Source organism: Malus domestica, chromosome 13 (genome assembly GCF_042453785.1).
Source record: "Malus domestica chromosome 13, GDT2T_hap1".
Classification (NCBI taxonomy): Eukaryota; Viridiplantae; Streptophyta; class Magnoliopsida; order Rosales; family Rosaceae; genus Malus; species Malus domestica.
In genome coordinates this window covers 14,452,474-14,467,458 of record NC_091673.1, presented here as the reverse complement: position 1 = coordinate 14,467,458, position 14,985 = coordinate 14,452,474, and the positions used below count along the sequence as shown (strand labels likewise).

At 42.3% G+C, this 14,985-nt stretch overlaps 1 protein-coding gene across 1 annotated transcript; it reads left to right on the top strand.

Moving 5' to 3' along the window:
• The first annotated feature begins 8,229 nt into the window (after positions 1–8,229).
• LOC139190294 (pollen-specific leucine-rich repeat extensin-like protein 1) lies at positions 8,230–13,032 on the top strand. Its single transcript, XM_070810314.1, has 8 exons — positions 8,230–10,581; positions 10,654–11,010; positions 11,084–11,193; positions 11,268–11,360; positions 11,431–11,574; positions 11,646–11,801; positions 11,880–11,990; positions 12,071–13,032. The coding sequence occupies exons 1-8, from the start codon at positions 10,548–10,550 to the stop codon at positions 12,152–12,154; spliced, it is 1,089 nt and encodes a 362-aa protein (XP_070666415.1). The 5' UTR covers positions 8,230–10,547; the 3' UTR covers positions 12,155–13,032.
• Positions 13,033–14,985: the final 1,953 nt, after the last annotated feature.

Sequence of the window (14,985 nt, the reverse complement as noted above, 5' to 3'; positions counted from 1 at the left end):
TCTTACAATTTGATTTTTTCGGTAATCCCAAACCGAACCGAAGTTAAAATATATAATGTTTTAGATATTATAGAATGTTGGATTGGTTGAGAATTAATCTCAGTCGTTCATTCAAAATGAAACCTTCTCTCGGTCGCAGCGACCTCACGGTCCTCACCTTCACTTTCACTTTCAAAATATCTGAGTCTGAAACTCTCTGCCTGGCCCAAAACCCACCTTTACTCATTAACTCTCTCTCTATCTCTCTTGACTTCCACCCTTTCACTCTCTCCCCTTTACCTTCATAGACTCTCTCAATCGTTCACCCTCAATTCCTCAGACTCTTTCTCAATTGCTCATTCTCTTGAAAAATAAGTTCGAATGCTGCTCCAGCGCTCCTCCGTCGAGCACGTCCAGTTTGAATGCCAGTCCTCCGTCCACTTCAACGACGCTTATCCAGCCACACACAAAGGCGCAAGAAGATGCGATTCCGATATGAATCGAGTCCCAAAATCCAAGTAAGGGTTTCTGATTTTCACTGGGTTTTTGTTCCTTAGGGTTTAGGGTCAAATTTCATGTTGATTAACTTGATTTCTAAGCATGTTGTCGAATGTGTGAGGGTTTGAGGACTGATGAAATCAAGAAAGGTTAGTTTGTAATGATTTCTTATTAGTTGAGGCCTGAAAGCAGCTATATTTTGGTGTATGATTCATGATTTAAGATGCTTCAATTGTTTAATATGTTATGGAATGATTCAGTATATTAAGTGATGCATGCTTGCTGAAAGTGGTGAATGGTGATATTCTATTATGCAATTTGTATTCAAAGGATTCATGAATTGTTTTCCAATGCTACGTATTATTTGTTTGTCATAGATACTGATAATCCTTTGAATTAATTAGAATGTTTAGCTTATCAGTTTTGTTTTTCTTTGCATAAGTTCGCATGCTTGCAGAAGTTCCCATCCTTTGAATTATTTCGGGATTCCCAATTTGTCCTGAAATCCTAAAACTATTTCGGGATTCCCGAAATTTGGGAATCCCGAAAATTTGATTTGGGATCGGTCTTGAAATTGGGATTTCTGAAAACTTCGGTTTGAGAATCGGGACAAGAGTTTTGATTCGGTATCCCATACCGAACCAGACCTAATTTTAACAATGTTTTGGGCCTCATTATAGTATTTTTCTCTTTTTTTGAGTTTTCGACCTAAATATCCTACTAAATATACATTTGTTGCTCAATAAATCATAAAAAATGCCTTATAAATTTTTCCTTAATGCTCATGGAAAACTTTTCGTGAAAATAAAGAATTTGCATATTTCACAAAAAACGTGGGTTAAGGTTTTTAGTCGGTTTTACAAATTCGTATATAAATCATTGTTCAATCTTATTTATTTTCACTTTCGCCTCACCGTGAAGTTGTGAAAATTAAGGTAAGACTTTCCGTTGATATTATTGAGTGTGGAATCCTTTTAACAATGTTTTGGACCTCACTAGTATATATTTCATTTATTTTTTAGTTTTTTAGGTTAAATATCCTACTAAATATATATTTGTTGTTCAATAAATCACAAAATCGCTTCCAAATGCCTTATAAAGTTTTCTTTAATGCTAATGGAAAACCTTTCGTGAAAATATAAAAAATTGCATTTTTCACAAAAAACATGGGTTAACACTCACGGTTTTTAGTTGGTTTTGAAAAATTTGTACATAAATCGTCGTTCAAACTGTTTATTTTCACGCTCGCCTCACCATGAAGTTTTGAAAATTAAAGTTAAGACTTTCTGTTGATATTCTTGAGGGTGGAGCCCCATTTTAACAATGTTTTGGAATTAACTACTATATTTTTCACATATTTTCTTATTTTTTAACTTAAATATTATACTAAATATGCATTTGTTGCTCAATAAACCATAAAATTACTTCTAAATGCCTTATAAAGATTTCCTTAACACTCAAAGAAAATATTCTGCGAAAATAAAATTTTAAATTTTTAACAAAAAAATGTGGGTGTTAGGCTGCCTTGACGCACGCAAAACAAGGTAGACTACCGCACAAACAAGGCAAACCTGGGTGCAAGGAAAGTGAGGTGTAATCCATCCACACAAAATGAGGCAAGCTCCACTCATTGAAAACACGATGGGCTTTGTGCACGCAAAACAAGGCAAGATCCATCGCGCTTACTAAGGCCAGTTTAACGCACGAAAAATGCAGCATGCAAAACGAGGTGGTCGAGTGCACGAATAACAAGAATATAAATATAAATCTAAATCTAGAGGTATTTGAATCTAAATAAAGTAACATAGGAAGAAAAAAATTTCAAGGAAAAAAAAAAGCAGAAAATAAATAAATAAAATAGAAATGGATACGATCAATAGTTCCTTACTTATTGCCTAAAAGTATTGTTGCTGGTGAGGTAGCAATTGCTTTTGTAACAATCACTAACGTCGTACCGATCCCCCCTTTTATTTTAATTTTTAGTTTTTTTTTTAATTTTTTGCTAATGTTTCTTTTATTTCTCTTTCCATAACACAAACTATTGTATTTATGTTTTTCAAAATATATTTTTCCGTACAAAAAATAAATGTTGAAGAAGAAGAAAAAAGTAGGTAGCTTAGAGAAAAGAAAAGTTTTTATTAATTATTTGAATTGATTACAAAGGAAATTCAGCTAACTATGTACAACACACTTAGCTTAATGAGTAAGCAACCTTCTAACTATCTAACAACGTAGGTTTACAGGATCATTATGCCACATGTACAACATAAGATTACGCCACTTGTCATTACACCAATCTACTTGAACTAACGGAAAATAAGGTTAACTTCTGTTAGCAGTTTCCTTCTAAAATTTTAAAAACTTAATTTTAGTTAAAGTTAAACTTAACCATATGTGTCATGCACTGAATCGTTGAAATATTATAATGGCGTAAATTTAGTAAAATACACATAAATGCGCAAAACCTAGATGTAGAAATTCATAATATGCTACATTGACAGATTGTCCTCTAGCTTAAAAACCTAAATATTAAAAGATTTTGCTAAAGCCAGTTGTATGTGGAAGCATAAGAAATAGGGAACTTTAATGAAAAGCACCCAGTACTATTCACTTTAACGAAAAACCACATTTGTACACTAAAAAGTCAATCTTGGTACTATTCACTTTACCCTTTATTTTGTCCTTATCATTAAAACTCAAAGTTTTCAAGCCCTTTTTATTAGTTTTCCTTAAGAAATATTCAACATGTAGCTCTATTATGAGACCTTGTGCACCTTCAAATAAGAACTGATGGCGTGAGTGACTGCAAAAGATTTCTCTAAGCTAGCTAATGGTATACGTGGGTGCCGACTACCTGAGTTCATATCTAATCTTATATTAATGACCATGCTTATTTAATAGTTGACTATTGTTCGCGTCAGGAATTTCCGTCGGGGATGTTTCCTGGCCGACGAGCACACAGCTCCCCTGGAGGTTGGCGCCGGTTGAGGGCTGTTGTCGGGCTTCTGCTTCACTTTCGGGCGTTGTCGGGCAAGTCTCGTCGGGCAAGTCGTGTCGGGCAAGACTCTTCGGACAAGGCTCGTCGGGCAAGGCTGAAAGAGAAGGACAGAGTTAACTTTGAGATGTGCCTTTGTGGGGCCTTAGGTGTATGCCTTGAGGCTCACAATCAAGGTTAACTTTTAGGTGCTCAGGTGTGCCACTGCCATCTTTAGCATGGTAGATGTAAAATGGATGTTGCGTTTTAGTTGTATATATGTATATATCCAAGAAACCGTGTTAGTTATAACAGGTGCCTTTGTGGGGCCTTAGGTGTAGGCCTTGAGGCTTCCCATCAATAACTAAACCAGTGCTCGAACACATCATATTTGTTCTCGTGATTGCAGGAGTTTTCTAACTATTATACTTCTGATTACCTGAGTCCAAGAAGTAGAATGAACCCAAATAGATGCCTTCGTGGGGCCTTAGGTATAGGCCTTGAGGCTTCCCATCAGAATTCATTCTTATACTTAGACTCTTTAGATCGCAGAACGGAATGAATCCGAATGGATGCCTTTGTGGGGCCTTAGGTGTAGGCCTTGAGGCTTTCCATCAGAATCCATTCCATGCTCAAGCGTTCTATGGTAATCATAATATAATAGAAAGAAAACTAGAGGGTAGGTCGATTACTTGCGCCCCAAGTAACTTCGGACTTCTCGTTTATCAAGGACTGTCGTGGATGGGTTAAGTCCACATAAGGTTCTTTTTTATGCCATGAGGCCAAGGACTTTTAACTGATCAGATTTACATGCCCGAGGGCTTAGGACTTGGATCTGGTTTGAACACTGACGATATATTCAAATCGGATTCAAGTACTGAGAAAGCCTTTTAATAGTCATATTGCTGGAAATAACTTGCATATAACTGGAAGTATACAACATATTGAAAAGACAAAAACAAAACAAAGAAGGTCGGGCAAGGTTAAACCTTATCAAGTAAGGCTGCTCGTCTTGTAAGTTCCTATCTTTGTAGTTTTGTCAAGGGTCTGAAAGCTTAGAGGGATAGAGATAGAGAGAGTTTACAAAAGATGAATCGATACTACAGCAAGGTTGAACAAGGTAGCAGAGCTATTACAAAGGTTTGAAGGGAGGGTTATCCCGCGAGGGATGAAGGTTTGTCCCGAGAGGGATGAAGGCTGACTACAACTTTGTTTTGAAGGCAAATCTGGCTTTGAGCAGAGTTTGTGCTTGCATTTGTTTGTTTGATTGAGTGTCCCTATTCCTAGTTTTTCTTTCTTCTTATATAGACAACTCGGCTTGGCCTCCTGTAGTAGCAGCCTTGCCCGAATGCGGTTTGAGGGTGATGACTCATCAGCTATTTTACATGTAATGCCACCATAAAGTGTTTTATGGGGTGTGTAGCTGATCAGTCTGCACCACTTGGCCTTTGGGTAGGTAAGCAAGTGGTCTTCATGAGATGTACCAAGTCAGAAAAGGGCTTTTTCTACCTTCTGGGCTTTGACTGGGCTCTGGCTATCTTTCCCTTTGGGCCTCCTTTCGGGCCAGCTCCTTCCTTGAGCCCAAAGTTCAAGTTTTGATCCAAACAGTGCCCCCTTCAATTAATATTTAGCCTGGAATTCCAAGCGCCAATATTGATTGAAAAAGGCTCTTTATAAAACCCACGAACCCCTTGCGGTTGAACTCCTCGATCCCCTGTATTCATAGCAAGAAATCCTTCTCTAAGTTTTTGTCCTCGTCATCTTCCTTGGTATTCCCTTTTCGAACTTCCTCAAATGATTACGGAATCAAGCCAAACCCAACCCTCTTACGAATATGGCGAAGGAATCGCCACTCTGCGTCGTCTACTCAATGGGCTGCATCGCCCTCGGGCAGGTCTGCACTCCGAGCTTTTCTTTGAGGTGCATGGGGTACAATCATTGGGTCCCGCTTGGATTTCTCGGGTCCCTTCAGTGGTGGAAAGCAACATGCCTAGAGATAACTGGTTTTCCCCAAATCCCTACTCGGCTAGGTCGAGCATCTCTTCCTCCAGATGGTCATCATATCATCGAGGCTTTCCTCTTATGAACGATCCTGCCTGGGCTCAATGGATTGATGATTTAGAGCCTACTCTTAAGAGGAAATGGATGAGCAATGGTATTTATAAGTTAATCATGCTTTCGAAGACCTCTATTATTCCCAAGCCCGAACTGCTTGTTTCTGCCCTCATTTTCTGGAATTCGGGCACGAATACTTTTGACTTCCGTATGGGCCCCATGTCTCCCACCATTCTTGACATGGCTCAGGTTTTCGGGTTAAGGCTCTCGGGCAGGATAGTGAACGTCACTCAAGACTGGGTTCCGTCCGCTACCACTGGAAGCTCAAGTTCATCTGCTGCCTTCCTCTCCTTGAACTATAACTCTGCAACTTTCAAGAGTTATGGGACCTCCTTCAAAGGATTCATCCCTTTCGTAAAGGAGAATTTTGGGGTGGGCTCACCTCGGGTTGATAAAGATCAGGAGCACATGTATTTCCTCTTATACTGGCTCAACAAGCACATCTTTCCCAACAAATCTAAAGGGGTGAGGGTTGAATGGATCCCCTTAGTAGAAGCTCTTCATAACTTTGATGACGTAGCTACAGGTCCATTCCTCATTTCCCATCTATATCATCTTCTTTTCGAAATGACTCAAGGCGAGCCATTTGAGACCAACTTGAATGGACCTATATGGATGATACAAACTTGGCTTCAATGGTACTTTCCGGAATTTCGGGCTGCTAATCTGGAGTTCCCGGAGGGTGTGGCCCCTGCCCGAATCCTGGCTGAAGCTGCCCCTATAGATCATTCCACCTTTGCCTGCTTTTATTTCTTCAGAGTCTGTAGGACTCGATCAGATTTAGAATGGGGTGCGTCGGTCTTGAGAAGATATCCTTGGTTTTCTAACCAAGTCTTTCAAGATGCCCCTGGCGATGATGCTACCCCCTTTTACAGGGAGAAATTTATTAGTTGTGTTGATGCACAAAACCGGATGGTCTTGGAACAACGTAAATCCGACCGTGAATCTGCAAGAAATGTAAATGACACAAGAATTATCGTGGTTCACCCCAAGGTTTGGGCTACGTCCACACTGATTGTATTGTATTTCTCTGTTGAAGAGGGAGAGAGAGAGCTTAGAGCTTAGGGGGTGTGAGAAAGCTTTGAGAGGGGGTGAGAGGCTTCAGAAATGGCCTCTGAGGGTGAGAATCAGCCTCTCCCCAATTGTGAGGGTGAGGGGTCCTTTTATAGAATAAGGACTCCTCACTTATTACATATTTGCCCCTTCCTTTATCCCATAATTACATTTAAGTCCCCTGAGTATTTGTACGAGATTTAAATACGAGGCCCTAAATATGGTATAAACAGTAGTCCCCTAAGTCTTCAGTCAAGAGAGTCTTTTGGCTGGAGACTTGAAATTCAGTCCATGTGTGGGCCGAAGTAACTAGATGTCGTCTTGAACTGGTACTTGATATGAGGCGGTGCTCAAAGTGAAATGATGCTCAACTATAAGTAGCACATGTAGCGAGGCTGCTCGGCTTGTGGCTTATGTTGCCTTAGTTAGCTCGGCTTGTGGCGTTTGAAGGTGAGGGAGTCCCTTTTATAGAATAAGGGCTCACTCCTCGATACATGGATGATGGGTTAGAGTTGATGCTCTCTAATAGTGGTGAGGGGAGTCCCTTTTGTAGAATAAGGGTTTGCTCCTCAATACATAAATAATGGGCTAAGTCCCCCAAGTATGTTTCATGAGGCCCAATATATGGTACATAATGTAGTCCCCCAAGTCTTCGGTCAATAAAGTCTGTTGGCTGGAGACTTCAAATTGAATCCATGTATGGGCCGAAGTGGTGGTTGTTCGGAGGCGGTATTTGTATACCCTGCACTGAAGCTTTGTAGGTAAAGCTTTGCAAGTGAAGCTTTGAAGCTAGAGCTCTGTAAATGAAGCTTTCGAAACTGGAGCTTTTTTAAATGAAGCTGTTGAAGCTAGAGCTCTGTAAATGAAGCTTTTGAAGCTGATTGACATGAGTGATGCTCATGAATGTTTATGTTGATTGACATGAGTGATGCTCATGGATGTTGTCATGAGTGATGCTCATGAATGTTAACATGAGTGATGCTCATGAATGTTGACATGAATGATGGTCATGAATGTTTATGTATGATTGTCATGAGTGATGCTCATGAATGTTTATGTATGAATGACATGAGTAGTGCTCATGTATAATTTGGAGTACTAGGCGTACTTTTGATCATCTGGTTGGAGCTATTTTGAGCTGATAGGCTTTCGGCCTCCACAACATGCTAGCCCATTTGTTTTGGGCTTTGCCGTTTTTTTTTTTTTTTTTTTTTTTTTTTTGACCCTCTGATGGGGTTTATATATATTACCCTCTGATGGGGTTTATACAGATGTCTCCGAAAGATAATAAAAATAAATTACATCATTCGGATGGGGTGTTTATTCCTTCTTTTTTTTTTTTTTTGTTTTTTTTTTTTTTTTTTTTTTTGCAGTGTTTTTCTGCTTTTGCTTTCTGCTTGGTCCACGAGTCCCCCACGATTATCCCTGGTCTTCCGCAATTATATCCGTCCACTCATGTTCTATGACCTTTGGAGACCATCTGACTTTAAGCTTTTAATTGCCATTCCTTGCTTTTCTCTAGAATGACAGCTGCTTGGACAGACACCACCCTTTTGCTTTTATCTTTCTACTCCGAATTTATTACATCCACTTTCTCTGGTAGGATAACATCCTCCATGGAGCCCTCAATCATCTCATCCACTTTCTCCCTCTGCTTTTCAGTCTCCCACTTTATTTCCAAACATCCTTTTGCTTTTCTTGGACATCTTGGTCGTGCCCATCCACTATCACGCCTCTTTTTTCTTTTTCTGCTGTTTGAAACACAAGCTGGTGTACTCCAGCTGTAAAAATCCCATCAAAGTACTTTTCTTTTCTGCTCTTCTGCTTTTGTTCTTTTCTTTTCATAAAGTTTGTGCCTTGCTTTAACATAAGTGCAGGTGCCTGGGGTCCATCGTCGACCTTCTCGAATTTTCCTTTCCCTTCCATTTTCCTCATGCCTTCGCATCTTTCCCCATCCTTTTTACTAGTTTATCTGATTGGAGGTTGGAGTGATCTTCTAGGTTTACAACTGCATTCTGTGCGCTCCACCACCTGCACCCGCCGTCGACTAGCTCGCAGGGAATCGGCTCATCCGGCGACCAAGGCTTATGCAGGCACACCATCTCTCTCGTGCAGCTCTTGAAACAAGCACATCATACCCAAAGTGCTAGAGCTAGGACTAGATTTGTTCCATCGTTGGGTTTCTGACTCGGTGAACGCATGGCCCATTTCGTCGCTTGAACCTTCCTTCATAGTCATTTGTGATATTCTTGTTCTTCAGCTGAGTACTGAGAGGAGAGACGTGGGTCGTTGAATCCTGTACTGGGTAAAGGTACGGGTTTATGGTTGCGAAGGATGGAGTGGGCGGCCATGGAAGAGCAAGGCCCTGTCGGTGCAGCTCCAGCTTAGGCAGCGGTTCATGGTGAAGGTGGATCGCGCTGGCGTCGTCGAAGATCTGACCTTGTTGGGTCGAGTGAGGCCGTTGAAGCCAGGGAAGACGTTGGGAAGAATAGGGTGGCCGACGTCGCGTTCAACGGTGCACTGAGCACCGGTGTTGACATATTTGCTGCAGAGCACCGTCCAGCCTCCAGAAATCCTAACGGAGTGAAGTATTCCTTCCCCGTCAAACAGGTGGTAGGCCCACGCGGAAGGTACTGCAGGTTCGGGGATTTATAGAATGTAGGCTCCGTCGAGGCACGGCGACAGGGTGCCCTATATGATCTCGCACTCCGTGGGCGGAAGTTCTTCAACTGGAGCAAAGTTGTAGGAGAGCACGTGCCTGGGGTCCACTGAGGGTTTCACTGGAGGGTTTCACTGAAGGGTTTCAATTCTTACAGCATAGATGCTGCTGAGCTTGGGGGATATTATGGCAGGAGAAATTGATATATATATTTTTTGAGTGGGAAATATAGATAGAAAGGAGGAAGAGAAGGCATCCATATCTGGTATCTTTGATCTTCACAACGAAACCCAACAGTTGGATTTTGCTCAGAAATAGTAGATCTGTAGATCGGAATAAATAAAGGGTGTTAGGAGCTTGGGATGGTGGAAGCAGTAGCTAGTAGATTGGGTTTTGCAGATTTACGGTGGAGGTGAAAAAAATGAAAGAAAACCGACATAGCTTTTCGTGTCGTTTTCCCACAGACGGCGCCAAATGTTGATGCACAAAACCGGATGGTCTTGGAACAACGTAAATCCGACCGTGAATCTGCAAGAAATGTAAATGACACAAGAATTATCGTGGTTCACCCCAAGGTTTGGGCTACGTCCACACTGATTGTATTGTATTTCTCTGTTGAAGAGGGAGAGAGAGAGCTTAGAGCTTAGGGGGTGTGAGGAAGCTTTGAGAGGGGGTGAGAGGCTTCAGAAATGGCCTCTGAGGGTGAGAATCAGCCTCTCCCCAATTGTAAGGGTGAGGGGTCCTTTTATAGAATAAGGACTCCTCACTTATTACATATTTGCCCCTTCCTTTATCCCATAATTACATTTAAGTCCCCTGAGTATTTGTACGAGATTTAAATACGAGGCCCTAAATATGGTATAAACAAGTTGCATTCAGCCGAGAGACCTGACCTGGGGAGTTCGGGGCAATAGATATAACCGAGGCTTGGAAGTGTACCATCCTAACTTTTGCAGCAAGCAGTTAGGATTTAGACAGGCCATTCCTGTCCCGTTCTTCGACTCTGTCCATTGTGGCACTTCATTCCGATTACCAACTCCATCTGAAGTGACATTCCGAACTGCCCGACGTAGTCTTGACGTAATAAGTCAAGCGGCCCGAAAGTCCATCATTCTCAATTTTGAGTGCACCTCGCTCTTCTCTTCTTGGTGGGAAGACAAATGGACTAAGAAGTATGGAGGAGATTTGAAAGAGACTCACGATCGCCTTTTCAACCAACTTTCACTTAAGTCATATCCTGGCTCGGGTGAACTTGAAAATTGGAAGGAGATGATCCAAGAGAAGAATCGGTCACTTCTGATAGGTACTTCTCTTTCAATCTGATTTTGTTTCCCTTCTGAAGTCCTTCTATCCTTACTTTTGCTGAATTCTGCAGCTCCAGTAGATGTTGAATCGGAAGTTATTGAATCCGATGATGACTCCGCTGATGCTGCAATTCTTCATGGAGCTGCCGCAGAGGCTGGGAGACGAGAAGCTGGGGAGGGTGCAGAGGTTTCAGAATCCTTTGGGGATTCAGGAGCTGAAGAAACACCCGAGGCACTTACTAAAGCACCTAAGCGAAAGAAAGCGGCTGTGATAAAGACTTCAGATCCCGATCCAGTACCTCTACCCAAAACCACACGACCAACTCTTACTAGAAAAAGTAAGAGAGCAAGAACTACCGCTCTTCCTAAGTCATCAGCCCCATCTGCTCCAGTTCCTGAGGCAGGCAGAAAGAAGCAACAATCCTCAAGTGAGCTTCTGTTTTTCTTCATCAAACTGTTACCTTTCTCCTTTATCTAATTGTCTCCTTTACCGGCGAACAGGACCCCAAGCATCTAAAAGACCGATCCTTGCTTCTAAGGAGGAACCACTGAGAGCTGCAATGCTCAAAAAGGCCGAAGAACTGCAAAATACTGCCCTCAAAGAACTTGAGGTATGATTTATATATTTTTCTTTAGTCCTCTTCTTGCTCTCATATAACTCTAAATCTGATTTTTTTTTACTCAGGCCGCAAGAAAGGAAAAGCTCTCTCCGCCCAAAGCCTCTCCACAATTTGCCCGAGAGACAAGCCTATCTCCCTCCCAGGTCGACCCTTCAGAGGTGCTTTTTCTTCTCTTCTAATTCTTGGATAACTTTCCAACTTCTGGACCTAATGTCTGAATATTTTTAGGCTGGAGCATCTGCTTCCTTGCCTTGTCATGGCCCTCCTCTGAGGTCTATGGCTTCTTCTACTGCTCTGGACGCAACCACTTCTTCTCAATTCGATCCAGCTACAGGAGTTATGTTGCACTTCGTGGATGAGGACAGTAACTTGGTGAGTCACATATTCCATATTGAACTTCTGTACATTGCTTCCCAACTAACTTTTACTCACATTCTCTACAGCCTTCTCCGGTATATGAGCCACCCCCTTCAATAGTGGTTTCAGATAATGAACCCATAGTCCCTGAGATCCCTGTAGCTTCAGAGGTAGCAATTTTGCGGGTATTTGCTTGCCCGACAGTTGATAAACCTCTTTCTCCTCCTCAAGACCAAACTCAGGTACGGGAGTATTTTCTTCTTGTTCTTTCCCTTATGCTCTATTTACTGACAATTACTGCTATCTCTGGGTACCTCTAGGGCACTGGTACTGGTTCAGGTGCAGCTCTTCACTCTCCTGCTGGTGGTAAAGAATCTTCCCACCAACCAGGAATTAGTCCTCTTCCTAGTGAAACCCCAAGGCTGAGTCAGGTTCATTTCATCTATCCAGATCCTCTTTTGCCTCAAACTGTATTCAAATTGTCTTGACCTGGTCTTTTGGCTTTCTGCAGCAAGCTCCAAGAGAAACTTCCCCCCCCATTTGGTCCGTAAATCAAAGCGCTCACATCCTCACTCATCCTCTGAAGGTACTGTGATTCCCCCTTCTGGAATTGAGTAGATCAGGCAGGCAGAAATTGCCCCCTCAATGGGCATTCCTTCATTAGAGGAAGCTGCAGTGCATGATCCTCCTCCTTTCGCATCTCCAAACCCTGCTAAGTTGCCCAGACTTTTCGAAGCACTTGGACGGCTTGAGACACGGTTGAAATCTTCAAAACAATCTTCAACTACCCCCATTTCTTCAGAGCAACAGCGAGTCCTTCAGGAATGGGCAAGGAAGGATTTCACCGCTTCATTCAGCCTCAAGGCTCTTTGTGATTTTGAGAAGATCATAACTGAGTCTTTCAAAACCGGTCGGCTATCAAAACCTCAACATGATTCTTTTCTATCTTTCTTTGAGAACTTGAGAGCCCTTAGGGAACAATACCAGAGAGCGGACAAACAGGCTAATCGGGCAAAATGCTTCATGGAGAAAGAATCAAGCACCTATGCCCAAGTTGATCGGTTGATGGAAGAAAGCTTGCAGACAAAAGAAAAGGTCAGAGTTGTTACTTCTAAAATCCAAAAGCTGGAGGAACAATTGGTTGCTCTTAAAGCAGAACAAGCAACTCTTCTAGATACCCTTGAAAACCAAATCGAGGGAGTGGAGAAGTCAAACTCGGAGTTAGAGCGTGCCCGGTCTCAACTTGTAAATAACCATACTGTTTTGGCCGAACCCAGTAGGATTTTTGCCATTATGCAAACATATCACTCTCGAATAATCACCCTATGTGAAGATGTAAATTTTTTAGAATAGGATGATTTGTAACTCTTTTCTTGCTGGAATGAACATGTAATTTGCTTCCTGCTCTGTTCTTTGGCACTGTTTGTATTGACTTTGGGCAACTATTTGCCCCCTTTAATCTTCTTTCTTCTACTTCCCTCGATAACACCAATCTTAGGACCTGATCTTGGTCCCTTGATCCCCTTCATGGTACTTTATTCATGCAGAGGTGTTGGGACACCCTGGGCCCTTTTCTTTCCCTGCAGTACCAAATGGTGACCCTGGCTCTTGTAAAATGAGGTTGATCATATTGATAGGAGCCTCAGGGAAAGGGTTAGTATCTACCATCATACTGGCTTGGGGCGAGTCAAGTAACAGCTTTCCCTTCACTATAAGATCTTGTATCCAATCTCTAAACTGGACACAATTAACTATGGAATGGTTGAAGGTATAGTGCACCTTACAATACTTTTTCCCCCTGAGTTCTTCCGGCTTGGGCATTTTTTTGGTATTGTCGGGCAATATTACTCTTGCCCGTACCAGTTCTTCATAGATCTCAGGTGCCTTGGATAGATCAAACGAATAACTCTGGTACTTAGGTGGTTTTATGGGGACAAAACCACCATCGTTCATTACAACCTTCTGATCCTTGACAGGTTGGACTAGCCCCTTTACCGTCAATGGCTTGAAAGGTGTGGTCATCTCAGCGGCACACACGTCCATGTCCTCTTCATCACGGCCACCCTTATGTTCTGGCCTGGTTTCTCCCACTTCCACATGATGAATTGCAGCCTTATTTTTGTAGAAATGAGGAACTTTGGAAGTGTGCTTCACTTGTTGCTCTTCTTGCAACAGCCTCTCATACTTCGTGGCAGCAATTACCAATTCTTGCAGCTCATTAAACTGTGCATCATAAAATCTTTTCCTCAAAAGTAATTTCAAAGCCCTTTGAGCAATCGATATGAGCTGCGCTTGGTTGACGGGAAATTAGCATCTCATCCTTGTTCTCTTAAACCTCATCATGAAGTCCTCAGTAGATTCATGATCATATTGTTTGACTTCAACAAGGTCATTGATAGTCAATTCTGGCTCTATTCTGTAGAACTGTTCGTGGAAAGCCATCTCCATTTGCCCCCAGTTGGCGATAGAGTTAGGGGGCAATTGAGAGTACCACTGAGATGCTAACCCTGCCAATGAATTCCCAAACAACCTCAATTTGTAATTTGGATTGTCCTCATATGCCACACAATGATTGGAGAATTTGAAAATGTGGTCTCTGGAGGACACGCTGCTGTCTTCACCTGTGAATGTTGGGAATGCGGGCATCTTGAAGTTGAAAGGGAATGGATTTAGCTCGTCAATATATTCAGGATAAGGCTTTTGGTAAGTGATCCTGAACACTGGGCGAGCTTTCGGTTGAGCATTTTGAGCAACCGTTCTTCTCAACTCAGCTAATTCCTCGCTCAGCTGCTGAGTGGCTAGAGTATCATTATGACCGAGGAGAGCAGATTCAATTTTTGGGCTCCGGTCGTTGCTCGCACTTGCTTCCCTCCTTGGTTCGGGCTTCCTCCAACTAGTCCCTCCACCTTTATTCACCAACGGGGGTGGCCTATAAGGTGGGGGTTTATCTGAAGTAGTGGAACCCTCATTTCCGCTAGTCTCTCCCATCATAGCTGGCATCCCGTACCTCGTTCTCTCTTGCTCGTTTGGCTTCCTATTATTGAATGATAATAATGGGAAGCTGGGAAGCTCCTTTTCCAGAACTGGCTCCATCACCGGTTGACTCCCTTCAGGAACTACCTTTTTCTTCCCCTATCTTTTTCTTCTTCTAATAGTGGGAATAAGGGAATGATTGGTTCATTTCTCATAACAACTTGGCTCATCCCACTTCCTTGAGCCCCTTTTGGAGTAGAGAACTCAAAATCAAGTATTCTCTGTAGATTCCCTGTTAGTGTACAGAGTCTACTCACTTCTCCCTTGGTTTCCAAGGAGATTCTCTCCATGCTCTTTAGCACTTGGATCATCGTAGCCTGCAGTTCTTCACTAGTTCCCTTTCCTTTCGATCTCTCAGATGTGGTTGGGCTTTCTAGGACCACTTGTCCTGAT

Bases quoted from the DNA above. Each gene is read 5' to 3' on its own strand.
- LOC139190294 (XM_070810314.1), top strand. From the start codon at position 10,548: ATGATCCAAGAGAAGAATCGGTCACTTCTGATAG. The intron at 11,361-11,430 runs GTGCTTTTTCTT...GAATATTTTTAG, and splicing joins CCCAGGTCGACCCTTCAGAG to GCTGGAGCATCTGCTTCCTT. The intron at 11,575-11,645 runs GTGAGTCACATA...CATTCTCTACAG, and splicing joins TGGATGAGGACAGTAACTTG to CCTTCTCCGGTATATGAGCC.